General features: G+C 33.1%; 1 protein-coding gene across 4 annotated transcripts in view; it reads right to left on the minus strand.

The window, feature by feature from the left end:
- LOC128673681 (uncharacterized protein) overlaps positions 1-19,651 on the minus strand; it is a 66,649-nt gene that overhangs the window by 10,443 nt on the left and 36,555 nt on the right. For all 4 annotated transcript variants that reach the window (XM_053751702.2, XM_053751703.2, XM_053751700.2 and 1 more), the window contains exons 3-5: positions 10,879-11,214; positions 4,142-4,384; positions 430-554 (exon numbers count right to left, since the gene is read on the minus strand). In XM_053751702.2, the coding sequence (XP_053607677.1) occupies positions 430-554; positions 4,142-4,384; positions 10,879-11,087 (577 nt within the window). In that variant the 5' untranslated portion in view covers positions 11,088-11,214. The remainder of the gene's footprint in view (positions 1-429; positions 555-4,141; positions 4,385-10,878; positions 11,215-19,651) is intronic.

The raw sequence follows: 19,651 nt of genomic DNA on the forward strand, positions 1-19,651 counted from the left end.
AGATCGACATATAATGGGGGCTATTTAGTTGTCAACTAATAGTACTTAATAAATTTTATGTCATGCTGTCTGCAATGTAGGCGATATGACAAAATTGGCTACTGATACCGACAAAATTGAGGTAAATTTATTACCATACGAAAACATACATTACTTTATACATATTACTCAAATCCATTGGAAAATTAAACTTATGTAACCTTCATATCTTTCTAGAGATAGTAGCAGTTAGTCATATTTTTCTTTTAAAAAAATGTCACGCTTCACTCTTATCAAAATTCTAAAACATTGTTCGCTTCATTATGGTTACACATTCAATTAGTAATCATATTGTTATTTTAAACGGAAATAAAAGAAATCTTTTTAATAAGTACTTATTGAAAACTAACTCTCAATTTTAATAGTTTAAAAAAAAAATGTTTTGTTTACCTGCGTGGATGATGGGCGAGGTAGCCATGTCTTTCAGCACGGCGTCCACCAGCGGCTCATTCTCCTCATACAGCTCGTGCTGAGCTATCTTCAACTGAAACTTCTCCAAATTTGATGCATTTAGGCTGCGAACAATGTAGTTACTCTAAGTTTTTTATCATTGTTCGAATCTTTAAGCTAATAAGGAGGGATAGAGAATGTCTGGCTTTTGAAATATGTTACTGGAGAAGAATGGAAGATACGTTGGACTGGAAAAAGTGCTAAAACCAGTAGACGAAAATTGATCACTGGTATAAGTTATTGAAACAAGATGTGGAAAGATGTTGGCCCAACGATGATTTCATTAGGAAATTTATTGAAGGGAAAATAAACTATAAGAGGAAAGCCATGAAAAATAAAGTTAAAAAAGGACACACATAGATCTAGGATTAGGAGAAAGCTTATGTTGTGTGCAGAAAGAGGTCAAAAATATACCTGAGCCTACAAGAGTGATCTACTTAAATTAAAAGTTGTGTACTTTTAGAATTATATAATCTACTAAAAATAAATATCTGATTTAAAATTACATTCATACGTTCTATAAGATGCTTTACAAAGTTATTCTCGTACAAATAATTTAATATCTCTGCTAAAAGTGTACATTCAGGCTCTACTTATTTCTTTGAAAATATTATTTTAGTTTCAATTCCGTAAATGTTTTTTCAGTGACGTGGACGATAAAACGTATTGTTTATAAAAGAAAACTAGGTTGTAATGCGCTTGCAAAAGTAATCATTCGCATATCGTTTCTCCGGCAATAAAACCAACCAAACCTACCGACACAAATCCAAACAACTCTCAATCTAATTTCAATTCTATTGACGTCTCAATAACGTGCCATCACCTGAAGAAGGATCGCACCATGTCATGAATTAATATTGACCTCACATCTATTTCGGCTTGGTATAAGCTGGTAATCTCAGGAGATACTTTAAAAATCTCGCACACAATCCTAACCAAGTCGTTACAAGATTTACTTGAAAGATTTTCCGCTGTCGGCGTGTTGGTTTTGGCTGCGTGGAACACATAAGTGCACGTGATTTGCCTACCTTCAGGTGAGTATGAGGCTCCCAGCGACAGCGTATGCGACACTGAATACTAAGGAGCGAATGGAGCATTCTCGATTTGTGGCGTGCTCCGATAACCTGCATTTAGAAATGAAGCCGACGGCTACTGGAAATTTATTGACTCTTTTAGTTTGCGCCAGTGGAAATCCAAAAGCCAGGATCTACCGAGGAGACAAATCGTCGATTAGAATACTAAATGGACGAGAAAGCACTGACTCGCTAGTTGTATGTCAACTTGTGAAAAGTGTTTCTATAAAACGATGGGTTACTTACGCTTTATTCTATTTCGATTTCTGATATTTGGCTCTAGTTTATTTCTGACCATTAACTTAATTGCTATGTATGAAATTATTGTGTGAATATATTTCCTTTATCATGCGTGTCTATGTAAACTTAAAAACAAAAACATATCATTTCATAACGAAATTAGCCAATTCTGAAAACAAAATTCCGAAATTACCAGAGTATTAAAGAAGCCTTTTCTATGAGATACATAGTTAAATAGAAGAGGCCCGTCATATCACAAACAGGGTTTTGAGGAAGCCATCATACATTCATTCCATTTAGTTTTATTGTCAAAGACCCGCGCCTATCTCGTACAAGGCCCGTAACTGGATTTTAAATAAGATTCCTCGCGAACCTTGTGAAATTTGCCTCACAAGATAAAGAAAGGTCGACTCGGATGTTTCATAATATTATAGAATCAGCCGTCGTGGAAGTATGATATGATCCTTTTTTTATAGTTCTGAATAAAATGAAATCCGTTGAAAATGTTTAGCCGCGAACGAGAGGCCGGGTATGACATTTTTTATTCGTCTCAGACATCACGCGGGATTTGTCTTAATATTTGTTTTGGTGAAATTACGTGGGGCGCTGGGGCCAACCTGTTTGATTTTGATGCATAGTTCAGAGAGCGGGCATTCGCGAATGAAAAGCGGCGTGCTACATATTGCGCTGAATTTTGTAGGCGTCAACAGAAAGTTCGTGCAGCACGGCTGATGTTATAAATGTATAAAACCTGGTTTGGCTACTACCTACATACGTCCCAATGGACATCACAAATTTATATACATAAAAGAAAATAATAATGTTTGAGTAATAAATTTTAAAAACACACTCTTTATTTTATAAAAGAACGTGTCTTCTGTGAAATTAAGTTTTACTATGTAATAACCTCATAAAGATATTACCCATGGTTCGGAAGACAATTCCAGAGTTCACTTGGCGTTATCAAAGTTAATTGCAGCAATAACCACCGAACAGCAATTTAATTTGGAAGAAGCAGCATAAATCGTACTTGTGGATGTCAGCTGTCCCCAACTTGCCGCAGTTTTGCTTGTAATGTCCTTCCCGACTCGTTTTATTAAATTACCCGTTAACTGCTATAAGTCAAACTGTTATAGTTTAGTACTAAATTCGGTTTTTGGTTATTTCTGCACTGACTATACGTACTTGTATAAATTTAGGCGCTTAACGACAGCAATGACAATCAATTGAGCTAATAGCTTCTTACTTGAAAGATATGTTACAAACTGTTGATATTAAGAGATTTTTTTAAAGGTTAATATTTTAACTTTACCCTCTCAATACATATTTGACAACATTATGCATATCCGGAAAAATTTAAACCTACTTAAAAAAGTTGGTGATTACACTGATAGAGCCTTACGTAATAAAGATAAATTGTTTGTCCCCGGGCATAGGTTGGCCAAAGTTAGAACGTCTTTTGTTGGGAACTGTAACCGTTTTTATAATAAATTGCCTAAATGGATTCTTGATTTGCCGGACAAAAAATTTAGAAATTATATAAAATAAGTACTTTGTAAAGAGGCATATTACAAGTCTGATGAATATGTGAACGACAATAATGTTTGGCCCAAGCATGGTGCAGTATCCTCATAACATATGTATGATTTATGACATTATTACGTACATTTTGTACATTTAGCTTTTTATTTATATATTTTTTTGTGTGACAATTTTTAATAATTTTATTGGAAATACAACTTTTTTATTTTATTTATTCATTCAACTTTTGACATTTTTAATAATGATGTAAATTCGTCCTCCTAATTTTAAATATATGTATAAGACCTATATTTGTTAATTGACGTCCTTGGAGAAAAGGCTGCTGCGGTGAAGTTTGTTGCGCCGCTTCTTCTTCACCTGCGCTTTGGATGCCGGCAGTAGACATAGTATAAGTAATTTTTTTGACGTTAATAAGTGATGTATATCATCCTAAAATGAATAAAAGAATTTTGAATTTGAATGTTCTATTATTCTGTGACATTTCTAAAATTAATTATATTTTTGTAAATATAAAATATAAAAAAATATATTGGATCCTCATTAACACAAGCTCAATGATAAATTACTGGGGCGATTTTGATATTGGCACAGAGACAGAAGAAACCTTCAGGAGTAACATATAGGCTCCTTTTTCAGTATATAGTTTTACTCGAGCAAACTGGAGTTCAGGGCTCCACATAGAGCACTGAACCCCAGCCCCAATCGCCATACTACAACTATGCGAATTCCTTCACCAAAGACATCCCTGGTATTGGAATTCACACAGCTGTAGTATTAACAGATTTTGTTACACTCACCTTGGCTCCAAGTCTTCCATTTCCCCAATAGTTGGGTTTTCTGCCCTGAGGATGTTCATGTCTTTCTGCGGTGGGATGATAACTACGTTGGTCTCAGCGCCACCGTTGAGCTGTTCACGGATGATCCAGATAAGGTCCTCGTAGTGATCGAGGGGGGGCGCCGGGGTCCTGGGCTCCGCATCCCCCCCGCCGCTAGTCTCGCTCGGCGCTGACTGCTCATACTCGCGGGAACTGTTGCCGTTGCTAGTGAAAAATCAAAACTAAGATCAGAAACCTAATATGAAAATATATAAAATTCTCAATAGACCGGACCGATCTTGAGTTCCGACGCTTCAGTGATGTAAGTTATCTTATAGAAAGATCACGAAATCATTTATTTTTAATGAAAGATTCACAAAAAGAATCTGTTTGAAATAAAAAGGATAGGATTTAAAAAAATGCGATTTGAAAATTACAAAAAATTTTATTTCGTGTTTAATATGGTCCATCTTCCTTATTCAACCATAACAAAGACTGTGCTATGGTAGAGAGGTGATATGATAAATATTAGTAGTATTAATATTACCAATTGTTTGTTAAATGTTCAAGGACAGAAGACAACTCTTATCTTCCTACCATAATACAACCATGAACATAATAGAAGCATTGTAAGGAGTTTTTATCGCTGCTTACTGTGCTGTGTGTAGGTATGATGAAAATCTAAGGAATTTCCTACAGATTTATGGATACTACTTATGTATGTGGAAGGTCATTCATGTTTTCATAGCAATCGTAGGAACCTACATACTTGAACGGTTGTGAATACCGCGAAACGCGGATCATACACACAATCTAGTTACTTATTTCAGGATAAAAAGTACCGTTATGTGTTATTCCAGTTTATATTCTACCCATGTACGAAATTTCATAACGATCCGTCCAGTAGATTTTGCGTGAAAGAGTAACAACCTCACAAACTTTCGCATTTATAATATTGGTAGGATAAAGTTGATCTCAATATCATAATGCAGCAGTTGGTGAATGAGGGTCAACAACACAGTGCAAGTGTTGTGATTGTTTATTAATTCCCGACACGAGACCGGGGCATGCGAGGCGATGTGCCACTTAATTACGTCCAGGCGTACCTATCACTTTATTATTTTGATATCTAATTAATTACATTAAGTATCTAATTACTATTAACGATGTGGTGGGTGTGGTGGATTCGTCAATGACTTTTTTAGTTTTCTTACGAAAAAAATAGTTTCAGAGATGAATAATTTTGTAGATGAAAATAATTTCACTAAAAAATTAGGCAGATAAATTGAAGTTTTGTTATTTTATTTATAGTCTATGTTACAGTCTATTTTTTAAGTTATTTATTCCATAATCCATAGAATATTTCCGTATTGTACGTATCATTCAATAAATAATAATAGGTCAAGACGACAACTTTCAACCTTAAGGCGAGTCATGGCAGAACCCATTCACAGAAAGATTCAAATTTGATATTTCAATCAAGTTATATCAGTGTTAAAATGAACATATCTATTCTCACTTTAGTTTTAATCCTTATACAGAAAATTGAACAGGTCAAGTCATTTTTGTGTACCTAATTTAGCTTTTATCATAGCTAAAATACTTATTTTCCTTGAGCGCTGCTTTAACAAACCTCATGTTGGTTTGATTGACAAGTTATCCGTAGAGAAATAAGACCACAGTAGTTCAATATCAATCACTATAATAAACAAGGGATAATTGCTTGACATTTTATTGTCGTACTAAAGCAAATATTCGTTATTAAAGAACAATAAACGCAGACCTTTGGGGAAACTGCGCAAACTTCTGTTCAGAGTTCTTTGTCAACTCGCGTATTATTTCATTATGCGTCTATTGTTATTTAGCAAAAAATTGTGAGTAGCGCGCTCATATTTCGCTTATTTTCTATATTTGTCCCGCGTTGATGGCAAAATAATTAATGCATTGTTCTTTTATAAAGACGGGACGTATCTGGTGACGCTTTTAATTTAAGCATATTTTTATAAAATGTACGACAGTGTGGCATATATGCAATACTATTAAAACTCTATATACATTTTTATTTAAGTACTTTAGTTACAGTGTTTTTAGGAGATGAGACAAGGAGCATAGTTAGTTTTATATAACTTTACTGTGATAAGTACTCGTTTGCACATTATGTAGCCGGAAATTATTAGGAATTATTCCTACTTAATCTAACAAGCTACTTTAGTTTACGCATAAAGAGGTTCATTTGGGTAAGTCATGCCGATTGTTTTTTCTGGAGTACATACTTATGCCGTAAAAACGAAGCATACAACTCGCCATCTTTTAATCAACTCGTTGATTAATTTCCTGCACCGTTCATAATTTTTATAGCTACACGGACGGACTAATTTCGTTATAATTCTCACAAAAATACCTATACATTTCCTAACGATAAATTCTGCATGAATACAAATTCCAAAGTCGTAAAATTATTAAATAAATCATAGCTTGTTTGTTTTATCTACTATAATAGGTACTTACCTAGATAAAATATCTTCTTCACATTAGTTATGTACTTTAGATTGGTTTCATATACATATAATGAAATGGACAAAACGGATTTATTTACAACTAAATGCTCCGCCCGAGGCTTTGCTCGCGTGGCAATTCCGGTATGAAAAGTACCCCATGAGTTATTTCCGGTTATATTCTACCCGTTTACCACATTTCATAACAATTCGTCCAGTAGATTTTGCTTGAAACAGAAACAGACAAACATATACATCCACACAAACTTTCGCATTTATAATATTAGTAGGACAAGTCGAACGATAATTCTGATGATAAATAAATATAAATAAATATATTAGGACAAATCACACAGATTGAGTTAGCCCCAAAGTAAGTTCGAGACTTGTGTTATGGGATACTAACTCAACGATACTATATTTTATAAATAGATACATATATAAATAAACATCCAAGACCCGGGCCAATCAGAAAAAGATCATTTTCCATCATGACCCGACCGGGGATCGAACCCGGGACCTCTCGGTTCAGTGGCAAGAACTTTACCACTGCGCCACCGAGGTCGTCAAATATATATAATAAAATGATAAAGATATATAAGCCGATAAAATTGATAACAAGCTACTAATGAAAGTGCCAAAATTGGTCAGTCTTATCAGAAAGATTATACTTACATATGTATATGAAAATATTTGTTTATTTTTCACAATATTATATTATGTCGTTAAATATGCCTTTTTCCTGATGTTGTTTTCCTTTAAAATTAAGAAGCTAGAAACTTTTGCTAAAAGCTAAATACTAAAAACTCATATCAAAGCGCATCTATGAACTAAAATCATATTCCAAATTATAGCTTAACCATTACATGCGTGTTTTAGAAAATCTATTAAATATTTTTATAACCTCCGCGCAGAGTCATATCTGATGCAACGCATATCGCTAGCATACAGCGGCATAATGCCGCAAGCAGCATGGGTACATTCGCATCAGGTACAATTCGGGGCGGTCTATTTGACTGACATACTCAACGTATTTTTTTTATATTGACACTTATATAAGTGCATTTTTTGTATTCTCATTAAATAAATATGTATTAGATTTGTAATTTACTAATTATAATTTTTTCTATTTTTTATAATTTTGATATTTTTCAGGTGCGATTTGAGGAATAAATTAAAATATATTTACTTGCGTTTGAATGAAACTTACTCAAAGGTTTTCTTATATTTTATTATAAGTAAGTACCTAAACGTATCTCAGTCAAGAATCCCACTCTATTAATAGACATTTTATTACACACACATATATAGAAACATCCCAAATATGTTATATACTCGTATTAAAAACCCTACATCTCTTCGTGATTAAAGACGTGTTTGATTGCAGCGTCCAACTCAGATGCAGTGGTCAACATTCTGAAGTAATTTCATTTTCTCGGAACACGCAACGCATACCCCATCGTAATATACCGAGAATCCATTGAGATTTATTCATACTGAAATAAATAATAAATGTACTAATTATTTATTTATTTTATTCATCTATTTTTAGGGTTCTGTATCTAAAGGTTGAACCAAGACCGTATTATTTAAAATCCCGTTTATGTTGGGCTGCAGGCCTACCATCAACTTTTACAGAACGATTCCAAAGCAAGTCAGTTCAATTTAGGCACCTAAAATGAATCGCATTCATACTAAAAATTAAGTCGATCGTACGAATTTGTGATGCAGTTCAGTTTAGGTCGTAAAGTGGGTCGCGTTAAGAGATGATGGTAAGCCCCCTGGTCTCACAGTTGAAATTTTCACAGATAATGCATTTCTGTTGCCGCTATAACAACAAATACTAAAATATAAAATGAAATAAATATTTTCGGGTCTCCCATACATCAACCGTGATTTTTTTTGCTCGTTTTTATAGATACTTATATGTCGGTTTAATTATTCATTAACACTAGATAAGACTTTTTTTTACCGAATCTCATACTGTGTATGTACTTACATAAATTAAAAAATATTTCAATGTCAACTGACTGTTTGTAGGTTGGACGATATTTTTTAATTCAATACTGTATTCATTACATTTCGATTGAAAGTAGACTAATGACGTCCATTATCATGGATTTAACTGGAATTTAAATGGTAATTAATGATTCATAAGTAACCCTGTATTCGCCTGGTAAAGAATCCGTATGATAAGAGGTCTCATACGCATGTGCCCTGGCCACCACGCCAGAGGTCGTCAACTGTATTAACTTGTATGTAACCTTATGCGAAAAACGACGGAGCATTTAGTAAAACTGGTAAATTGTCAACAGATGGACAATTTACTAGTTTATGTAGTTCAGCTGTTGTTATTTATACTTCACCGAATTAACTGAGTAATGTTTTATTCAAAATAACAATACAACATTGAGTTTTACAAATTACATTTATTATGATTGATTTGATCATGTGAACTTCAGAGACAAATTTGTTTTGTCTCGATCTTATTATGGGGCAAAACAATATCGTATCGTATCGTATAAATATATATTGTACTAGTTGCACCCCGGGGCTTCGCTCCCGTAGCTCCCGTATTTCGGGATAAAAAGTACCCTATGTGTTACTCCAGGTTATATTCTACCCGTGTACCAAATTCATAATAATCCGTTCAGTAGATTTTGCGTAAAAGAGTAACAAATATACGTATAAATATACATGCTCACAAACTTTCGCAGTATTTTTTTCCGAGTTGAAAAAAAGCGTATGAAACTACCTACATGTGTACGAAATTTCAAGAAAATTTGTTAAGTAAATAACGTTTTTAGAAGTAACAAACTAGTACGAATACAACTATAAATATATATAATATAATATTTTAATGCCCGAGCTAGCAACATAATGTATGCTAAGAAAATAAGCGTAAAATAACTTGTTGCTACATTTTTATGTGAACAAATCGATAAACAGGCATTCAATATTTAAGTGATTTAAATTCCACATATTTTGATACGCCTATATTAAAATCCTACTAATATCATGAATGCGAAAGTTTGTGTGTGTATGTTTGTTAGTCTTTCACGCAAAATCTACTGCAACGAAATTTGGTACACGGGGATTGAAGGTTTTTACATAAACGTATACTACTTGTGTTTGGTTTTTACATAAACGTGTACCTATTTGTGATCTTCCTGTTATATGTCATTTTGCGCTTAGATAAGCACAGGGTGACCAGAATACACGACTATCACAAAACAAAAATATTTGAACAAACACATAATAAATTACTGTGTCAGTACTATACGCGCAAAGTAAATCATGTTATCTCCGAAGACACTGTCAAAGCGGCAAACAAATTGATAACGCCTGATAACACTACATACCTATAGCACTCTCAGTTATACAAGGCTAATAACAAAAGTCGAGGCTATAAACATTAATAAATATAATTATTCTGAAGACCAACGCTAATGCCGAAAATAAAAATTACCTACATTTTAATCGAGACACTGAAAATTAGATTTATCTTTTGACGTTTAATAAATGCCTACAAATACAAAACGAATAATTGACATATAATTCTCAATAGGTTATTTAAATATTCACAATTTAATTATCTGTGCATTAAAAAGACACCAAACATTACCTACTTCCAATTTACGTAATTAACCTGATATCAATATTGTAGCACAACAGCGGACGAATTATTTCGTAAAATAACAATTTAACATGCCCGTCTCATTAAAAAGTTTTTAAGTGACTTGTAATTACTAGAAGACATTAACAAGTATTTAGTGATTCTCAAGAAATTTATTGGTGCCTATTCATTTTATAATTACGGCCGGCACGGTTTCTAATCCTTATCAAAGGGTCAATGAATTCTTGATAAGATATATGTGCTATAATTTTAGATCAATAAGAGGTCCTTTAGTTAAAAAAAGGGTGATATTATGATGGTACTATTATTGTTTACTGCAATCTAGAAAATTGCTGTAGTAGGCACAATTTTTAAAAGTCTAGATTTAATATTATACGCTAGTAAAATATTACGAATAAAACCACTTTACCAAATTTTTTTAATATAAAGAAATACGAGTCATAAAGTTTCCGAAAAAAAGAAGATAAATAAAGTGAAGAAATACATACCAAAAAAGAAAATAAATCATATCCATTGCATTGCACACTGAGATTTTCACACAATAATTAAGCACTTTTCAAACTGAACTTTTCAAACACAACACCAACCTTTTTTGTAAGAAGCGCTTCCGAAATTCAATGTAAGCAGATCTGCCCTTATCCGCGTCGTCTGCCATCCGGACACGGCCATGTAAGGGGACCCTATGTCCCGAGATGCCATAGTCCATTTGAAGGTCGACGACGAGCATAAGGGTGAAGAAGACGAGCAGCGCGCTTATGGTTAGCGCAAGGCGTTCCTTCAGCTTCATGTTAAGCATGGTGCGCGCGGTTTGGCGGCGCGGCGCGTCGGCACTGCGCGCATGGTCGTCCGGCGAGGGCGAGCGTTTGTAACGCGCGTACGCACGCCCGCGACGACGCCACCGCGCGCACGCCCACCCGCTGACGCTGCAACAACACGACAACATTAGGGGTGGGTAACAAGGCTCCAAACTCGACTGGTAACGTGGATTATTTTTTTTAATAGCCTGTTTTGTCCCACAGCTGGACAAAGGCCTCCACTTTGTCTTCGATAGGTTTCAAACTTATAAATAATAATTATATAATTCTTATAGACAGAAAAAAAATATTTCTTTTATTACGAGCCTTTTTTTAGTTCCTTACCCCAAAAGGTTAATACGGAACCTTTATAGGATCACTAAGTCAGTCTGTCAAAACTATTTTTCTCTTGTTTTGGTCTTTTACAGCTGTCCAAAAGCAAACTTGTAAATCAACGCGATCATAATATATGACCATTTATATCGTATATTTCATGATTTCACAGCCATCGAAACCTAAAGGGCGCTTTTCGTAACCAACAAAACATTTATCATGAAGTATAGAGGAATAAGCCTGAAAACCATAATGTATACACAGATATTTAATGAACTGCGCATCGTTGTCGCAACGCGTAATACCATAAATGTAATAGTCAAATCCGTTACGAAATTATCTTATGACAACACATAAAAGGTGCGAATGTATTTGCACAATCTTTACTAATAAAGTAGGTATGTGATAATTAGGCATATACTCGTAACAAGAGCGTTATAGGTTATGATTGAAATTTATCAAAATTGTTGTAGTTGAATTGAGTTCATGTAGCACATATATTTTAGTGCAATGAAATACAATAGTTTAATTGAAGAAAATTCGAATCTTGAGAAACCTGTTGTAGGTTGAGAAACCTGAATACCTATGTATCAATGTCAGAAAATATGAAACCTCTCCGAAATCTATTGTTTATTACGTCGTATATTATTCTACTCCTAATATACTTATTGTAAAATATTTTATTGTAAGATAAATAAACCTTTATTTTATTTATTTACTCCTATATTGGTCAATTCATATGATGGGCCGCATGCCCGTTTGTTGAAAAGCGATAAAGCATTTTATTTCGGTTACCTACATATTTGCTTACGATTTGGAAATAAATATTTATTCCAATAATGTTCACGAAATCTAATAAATGAAATTGTAGACTTATTGTGATAGACAAAGTAACATAACGCTTTGTTTTTAGATTCAGCAGAATTTTATCGTTTCGCAATATGCTAGCCTCGTTAGGCTACTTGATATAGGGTATTCATATATATATACATATAAAACCATTATGATATAGTAATCCGACTCGGAGACCATAAATAAGTGCGTCTTTGACATTTCACTCCGGATCATTTTGTAATCAGCTTCTTATGGTGTTACAATGTTGTTATCGTAAATCACGCTTTTCTGTGCACACGAACTTGCTATCGCCTATACACTTATTTAGTACTTATATATCCCTAGTCCCCCGGTCGCGTCTGTTTGTATGAATGCTATAAACTCAAAAATGTTTGTAAGATTTACATCAATAAATAGTATGATTCTTGAGGAAGGTTTAGGTGTACAATTTATTTGGTCTTAGTCGAGCGAAACCGGGATGGGCGCTAGTAAAATATAAGCATTCTTATATTTTCCCTACTTTTTTTATACTACTAAACAGGCTAACAGGACACCTGAATACGATGTGGACCTACTCATATGGTATATTTTAATGGTATTTTTTATTATATAAAACAAAGCAACAATACGTAGGTATAGTTTATGCAATTTCCTCCACGTGCATCGAACGTTGCGAATTGCAGGTCACACTTACAATGTAACGTTACTAGACAAGCAATATGAAGTTGTATAAACAAATTGGCACGTTTTCTGACACTATTCATACAAAGTTCTCAAATGCATGCATGAGAGGCATGAAGTCGCTACTGATAAGCAAGTATTACTTAGTTATGTTTGTAAAAGTTATCTAGGTACTATTTAATAAACGTAACGAAAAAATATATATTTAAATAAAACTACACTAAAGCTTAGCTACTCATTTTTCTTATTGATTTGCTGAATATTGAACGCAACATCAATTAGAACAAATATGTAAAGACTTTTTGAGAATATTTATTTAGTTTTATCTAAAAAATATTACGAGTTATAAATGAATCGGAATCACAAGTGAGAGGTGATGGTCCTGGCCTACCCAGCTTTGCCGCCCATTTCTGAATAGGCGTTATTTGAAGACGGTTATATTCGGAATTGGATCACAATATCCATGTCGCCCAATTTAAATTTAGATAAAAATACTGGCCATAAACAAATTACGCAATAAAAATTATTTTCCTGGTTTCTCTCTTTAAGTTCTCTTGAATACTCGGCTGGGACGCATGGGAGCACGAGAAGCAAGTAAAAAAAAACGAGAGACAAATTTTCTTAGGTATAATAGTATAATATCTTGTAGGTACAACATATTGAGTTTCTTACAATACAACACTACAACTGTATTTTCATTGTGCTGACTGGAATATTTTCCACACGTTATCGTTATTTTTACAACTATTTCTAAACATGAAATAAAATGTATATTTCTGCATGGTCGACAGATGCAGCGGTACTAACTGCGTAAAGCAATATATCTTTCAACTTCAAACCAGTGTATTTTTAGGTTTTGTCAGTTTTTTAAATATACTAAACATTTAATTCATTACATTTGGCACATAAGCTAGGCATACCTAAAATCGACAGATGTTTGCTTCCATTGGTCTGGATATGAAAACAAAGGGGAATGTAACAGTGCCATTTATAAATTTTTTAATTGACTCCTCTCAATTTTAAAAGTTTACAAGTTTTTCAGCAATTTTTCACTATTTCAGAATGACAATTGTACCACTAAGCTTGCAATCTATGTATCTATAAAACTATTATATTATATAATAGTTTCGTTATATGTGGATTAATCAAGAATTTTAATTGTATTAAAATATGGCGTTCAACTTACTTACTAGTTTACTAAGAATTAATCAATATTTACTATTACTTTAATTAATCTTGGAATGCTTTTGCTTCCTGGGCTTCTCCGCGGGACACAGAAAATATATTCACGAGTGTAGAATGTTATTAGACCCTACATAATATTCCAATGCAATAGACGATTTAAGATCGGTGGACTTCTAACAAAACTTCAAAAAAGTTAGTTCTTGTAGAAGCCTCGTAGCAAAGCGCTACGAACGCTACGAATTTGCAAAACAATATTACAATTTAGTTTTACTATCCTAACTAGATCGATATTTAATATGTTTTAATTTATATACATGTATGGTCGCTCCGAAATGCTAGTATAATAATAAATATATATATAACATTTTGACGTGGAAGGTCTAACCTCTGAATAAATGCTTTGTTTTTGACTTCCCTAAATCATAGAGAAATTACATATTGTAGGAAACAATTTAAACGCAATGTAAAATAAATATCTATAATATTTGTCTAAAAAAATTAAAATCAAATAGAGACAAATTCAATAAACGGGAGATATAGAATTTAATATCGCTTGTAACAAAATCTTAAACGGCATTTTTCCAAGTGCACTTAACACACAAGTATCAGGAATGAGTTAGCATATCGTGGAATTGAAAGGGTAAGGTAATACCAGCCCCTCTTGTTATTTGATCATCCGTCTTTAATGTGTTTTTGTGCTGATATAGACGAATAAAAACATATTTTTACCTCATCCCGCAATCTCTTGTCTATTTCTGTGGAATTGGAAAATGCGAGTATTTATTTAAGTGTCAATTTACAAGTACATAAATAATTCACCGTCAAAAAAAGACAAAATTTGGATCAAAATAAATTGTATTAAATTAGTATGCTAATCAGAATTATTCAAACTCCGGCAAACTCCTCCAACACACCGGCATACATGCATACATACTCTTTAATTATAACAATGAACTGCAAAAGGGAACTGGACATTGGTTTAATAATATTTTACAAGCTTTTATTTAATTTCAACTGCCCCGATGTTTGCTTGTCTGTCTATAAACAAATCTTGCAAGTTAGATTTCTCCCAACCAATATTATTCCACACTTAACTGGAAAAGAGCATTCATTAGCTAGTACTTACGTCACTGAACGCTTAATTACTTTTTGATGGTCGCTATAGTAATCAAATATTATTTGCATTTGTTCGCCATATTTATTGAGGATTTGTTTTTCATAAACTTATGACTAAAATAATTAAATCAATGGTGGCTATAACGCCAGTGAATTGATAGTGAAGTAGTGAGAAATGTATTTCACTAAAATACTATTCTCACCACTTCACTACAATAGAAGTAAGACTGTAGAACTAAAACTGCAGCAAATGCATAAGCGCAGTTATTTCACGGTACATTAGACAAATACAGAAGGACACAAAAGACGCGATCGAGAGATAGCGCGAAAGTGTTTGTGAAGATAGCGTAAAAGCCTACGCACTCGTTTACCACGACACAGACTAGAAAAGGACCGCTTTCTCAGTCGGTTATACACCGAGATGAACACACAATATTACGCTTTAAATGTGATTAATTACTAACAATAAAGCTATAAAAAAGATTTTTACTACGTGAGACGGGACGTTGCCATGGTCTCAGGTTGGAGGCCAAGACTAATTTTGTGTCACTGAGCCCGTATATCAATCAAGTATTTTTACTTACTAATATAAGGATATTGCGATTCTGGATAGCCTGTCTCAACGTATTATATTATACGAACCTTCTTAATAAGTTTGAACTTACACTCTTCTAATTAACGCTAATATGTTAATTAACTTACACATATTTCTTTCACATATGATTGAAGCATTACTACTAAAATGATGAGATTTATAACATAAAACTGACTTTAACTTCAAGTCTCAATATGTTAGACATGAGCAATGCATATTTAGAACTTATCAGACGAATTATGTATTCATAATATCAGAACAAGTTAAAGTAATTTTACCTTTTAATTTATATATAAGTAAACCGTATTTTCAGTAACAACTTATTCTAATTAAATCCGGTTAGCCTTGCACTGTGAGACAAGGCGTTGCTATGCGCAATGTTAGCACTTTGTGCGCAGGCGCCAATGAACTGCCTGCGTATGATATGCACCGGATGCATAATTTGTTGTGTTTTGATACCATTATAGAATTATATATATACAATTTTTTTTTCTGTCTTTTATGCACTCGCTATAAATATGAGAAATATGGACGACATTACTATACTTAAACGTATTTATACAGTGTTTATATTGTCCTATTTTTATAAAAACACGACACGACAAATCAAGAATGTTTTTAATTCTCCCACAAAATTGTACTTATTACACTATAAAATCGCACATTGGGTAGTTACCTGGTAAAAAAGAACAAGACAAAGTTTACTTAAGTCAACTTGCATGTTGGTTTAAATATGTATATATTTTGCACAAAAATAATGAATTGATATTAATTTAATTCATAAAATGACTGAAATAAATCCTGTAAGCGTTCTCGTATCTGTGCGTTATTAGTGGCAAATAAATATTGTTAAGTTTTATCTTTTGTTTACAATGCCATGCGAAACTACTTGTCTATCACTTCACCCAACAACCATAGTCAGTTAACCATAGTATGCTTCACCTGCCACGCTCTGTGTGTGGTCCTCCATACTCCGTTACCTCGCTAGTTTACCGCTTGCGCGTGCGTCATTCAACTACTTATTTATTGCTAGATGACTGCACTCCAAGTTTCTACATCCAAGTTTCTACATAAACCTTCTAACTTAGCTGCGATTTCGACAAACAGTAAGGCTCGGTTCTCTGTATTATAGAGGTAAATGCGAAGAAGTACAAAATATGCACTTCAATTTCAATACAAGCAATGAAATACGGTAAGATTGAGTAAAACTTACTTCAATCCTGAAACTCCCACAAGAGCAAAACCTTGAGGGCGCAAAAGTGTAAGAAAAAAATAACTGAGGTATTTTGACTATTTGTTTGTGAGTTATTTATCATTCGCCTAAAAAACATAATGTTTACTTTAAATGTGTGTTGAAAAAGACGCGTATATTAAATATCATATAAAGAAACATTCTTCGGTAAACGAGGAAATAATAAGAAAAGGAAACTCCATAGAACAGGAATACTTATTTCGAAGATAATAACCGCAACAATAATAAACAAAAAGACTAGATAAATCGCGTTAACATAAACAATACTACGAACAATGTACCAGGGCAGCATAAGCAGACGGAGCACGCAATGATCACTTTAGTCATTCACTGGACAACAATGGTAGAAAACTGCCTGATAACATCTTGTATGCAACTACCATTATCCAAATGTATGTATTGTACACATATTGCCTACATATAAAGCCTAAACGTGAACAAGTTTTAGGTATGCTTAACATATTATCATATAAAACTGTCTTTTATTGTATGTAAGCTAATTTTAACTGATTTGACCTATATTATAACTTTGAATTTGTACTTTACTTCAATCGAGTGATTTTCCATCACTTAACTTGACAAGAGGCGTTTGATTTGTAATAAAATTCTTGCATGACAAGGTCGACTAGAGGTTTGTATTTTTATGACCGATAATATTATGGTAATTTTAGTGATGGTTGATTGAATTACTGATTCATTAGCTTATGCTTAAATAAACATTGTTTTATATTATCTATGATTCTTGTCGTACAAAAATTTGTGATAATATCATCGTTGAATGAAAAACTATATTCTGTGTGCTTGATATTTAGCAGAAAATATACCCAAGCCATTATAATCACATATTGAGTTTATGCACCAAGTATCAACATAATCGGAACACAGCTGTGCTATAATCTAGAATACAGACTATAGCATGCAATCACCCCAAGACAATAACTAGGAAAACTGATGGTGGGAAATGGGTCACTTTTTGCAGCTATAGTCTCTGCTAGATTAATATCGCTCTCTAGTACTCGAACGAGAAGTTTTAAAAGATAATAATAATATGATTATTTTATTTGAACTCTTGAGAATTTAATAGAAATAATGATAATTGTTGTCTATGTTTCTATAACATTCCCATAAGCACTTTTCACATAGGTAGATATATTATATCCCAAAGCTATATACGCAGCTAGTAACGTTCGTATAAAACCCCTTCGTTCATATAAATCACAGTTCCTTAGGATCGGCTTGGTGAATCGTAAGATGTTTTTTACAAAGGTAATTGCATTGAATAGATTGTTACTTTTTGATGCTTCAGTTCAAAATATTATAAAAAAAGTTTAGATATATCCTGTTTTTTTTTTCATTACCGTCATACGGAAAATATGTGATTATTTTTTAAACATATTTATTAAATCCTGTAATATTATTTAATAGGCACAGTCTTTTTTTGCTCATTCCAAATACGTTTCAATTATTTTTAAATACATATACAGTATACATATTATTCTAAAAAAAATTCATGTACAAATAACAAATTCACAACTTTTTCTGTATAGCAGCAGTATAAATGCCAATACATCCAAATTTTGTCGGAGTGTACTTATAAACACTTTCAAAAATTGACCTAGTTTAGAGGACACCTGGTAGTTAAAATTCCTGGGTTACTGACCCTGATGAACATTATCTGATTTCCTGTGGATAGCAATCGACTTCAACAGTTCCTTTCTTTTTTTTACCGAATTCCTTGAGGTAGCTCTCGGAACATTTCCTTTTACCCAAAAAAATAAATCATTTACCTGAAAAGGTTATTATTACATATAATATTTTATTGTTTCCTCTCGTGTAAACTGCAAAAACAAACTCCAAGTATTAATTACTATAGGATAAGCTCATCAAAATATTTTATACAATACGATATGAAACTTAAAAACGTGAAAAAATGGCCTGCTACTTTAGATTTGTGGAAATATTAATAACTAGCCTTTGCCCGCGGCTTCGCCCGCGTAGATATCTCATGAGAACAGTTTTTTCCGGGATGAAATATTCTATATCCTTCTCCAAACTTTAAACTACATGTATGCAAAATTTCAAGAAGACTGAAATTAATCGAAGAAGATTGATTGAGTAGATAGAGCGTGAAGAGGTAACAAACAAATAAATAAACACACAAATAAAATTACTTTCGCATTGTAATATTAGTTAGGATTAGGATTACTGATTTCTTTTCATAATAATTAATATTTGGGAGTCAATGTCCGATACGTGTGCAAAAGTAATATTAATGAAGATAAACGTGAATATTCATGTGGAATAAAATACAATGTATATGATTTATCTAGTCCCTGCCCACTTACTACAAAATTGTCCTAGTTGAACCAGTTCTGTCAATGACTGAATTTGTCTATGACCTATGAATATTATTAAAAGTGAATTGTTGCAGTGAATGTGCTTTAAATCAACCTTGAGAGTCTTTTTATCGGTAGGTCCAAGTAGTACCTACCAATTGAATTTCCGTATTAAATAGGTATCTAACATAATTACATCGCTTTTGCAGTTCAATATCCAAAGCACTTTATTCC

Source organism: Plodia interpunctella, chromosome 11 (assembly GCF_027563975.2).
Source record: "Plodia interpunctella isolate USDA-ARS_2022_Savannah chromosome 11, ilPloInte3.2, whole genome shotgun sequence".
Taxonomy (NCBI): domain Eukaryota; kingdom Metazoa; phylum Arthropoda; class Insecta; order Lepidoptera; family Pyralidae; genus Plodia; species Plodia interpunctella.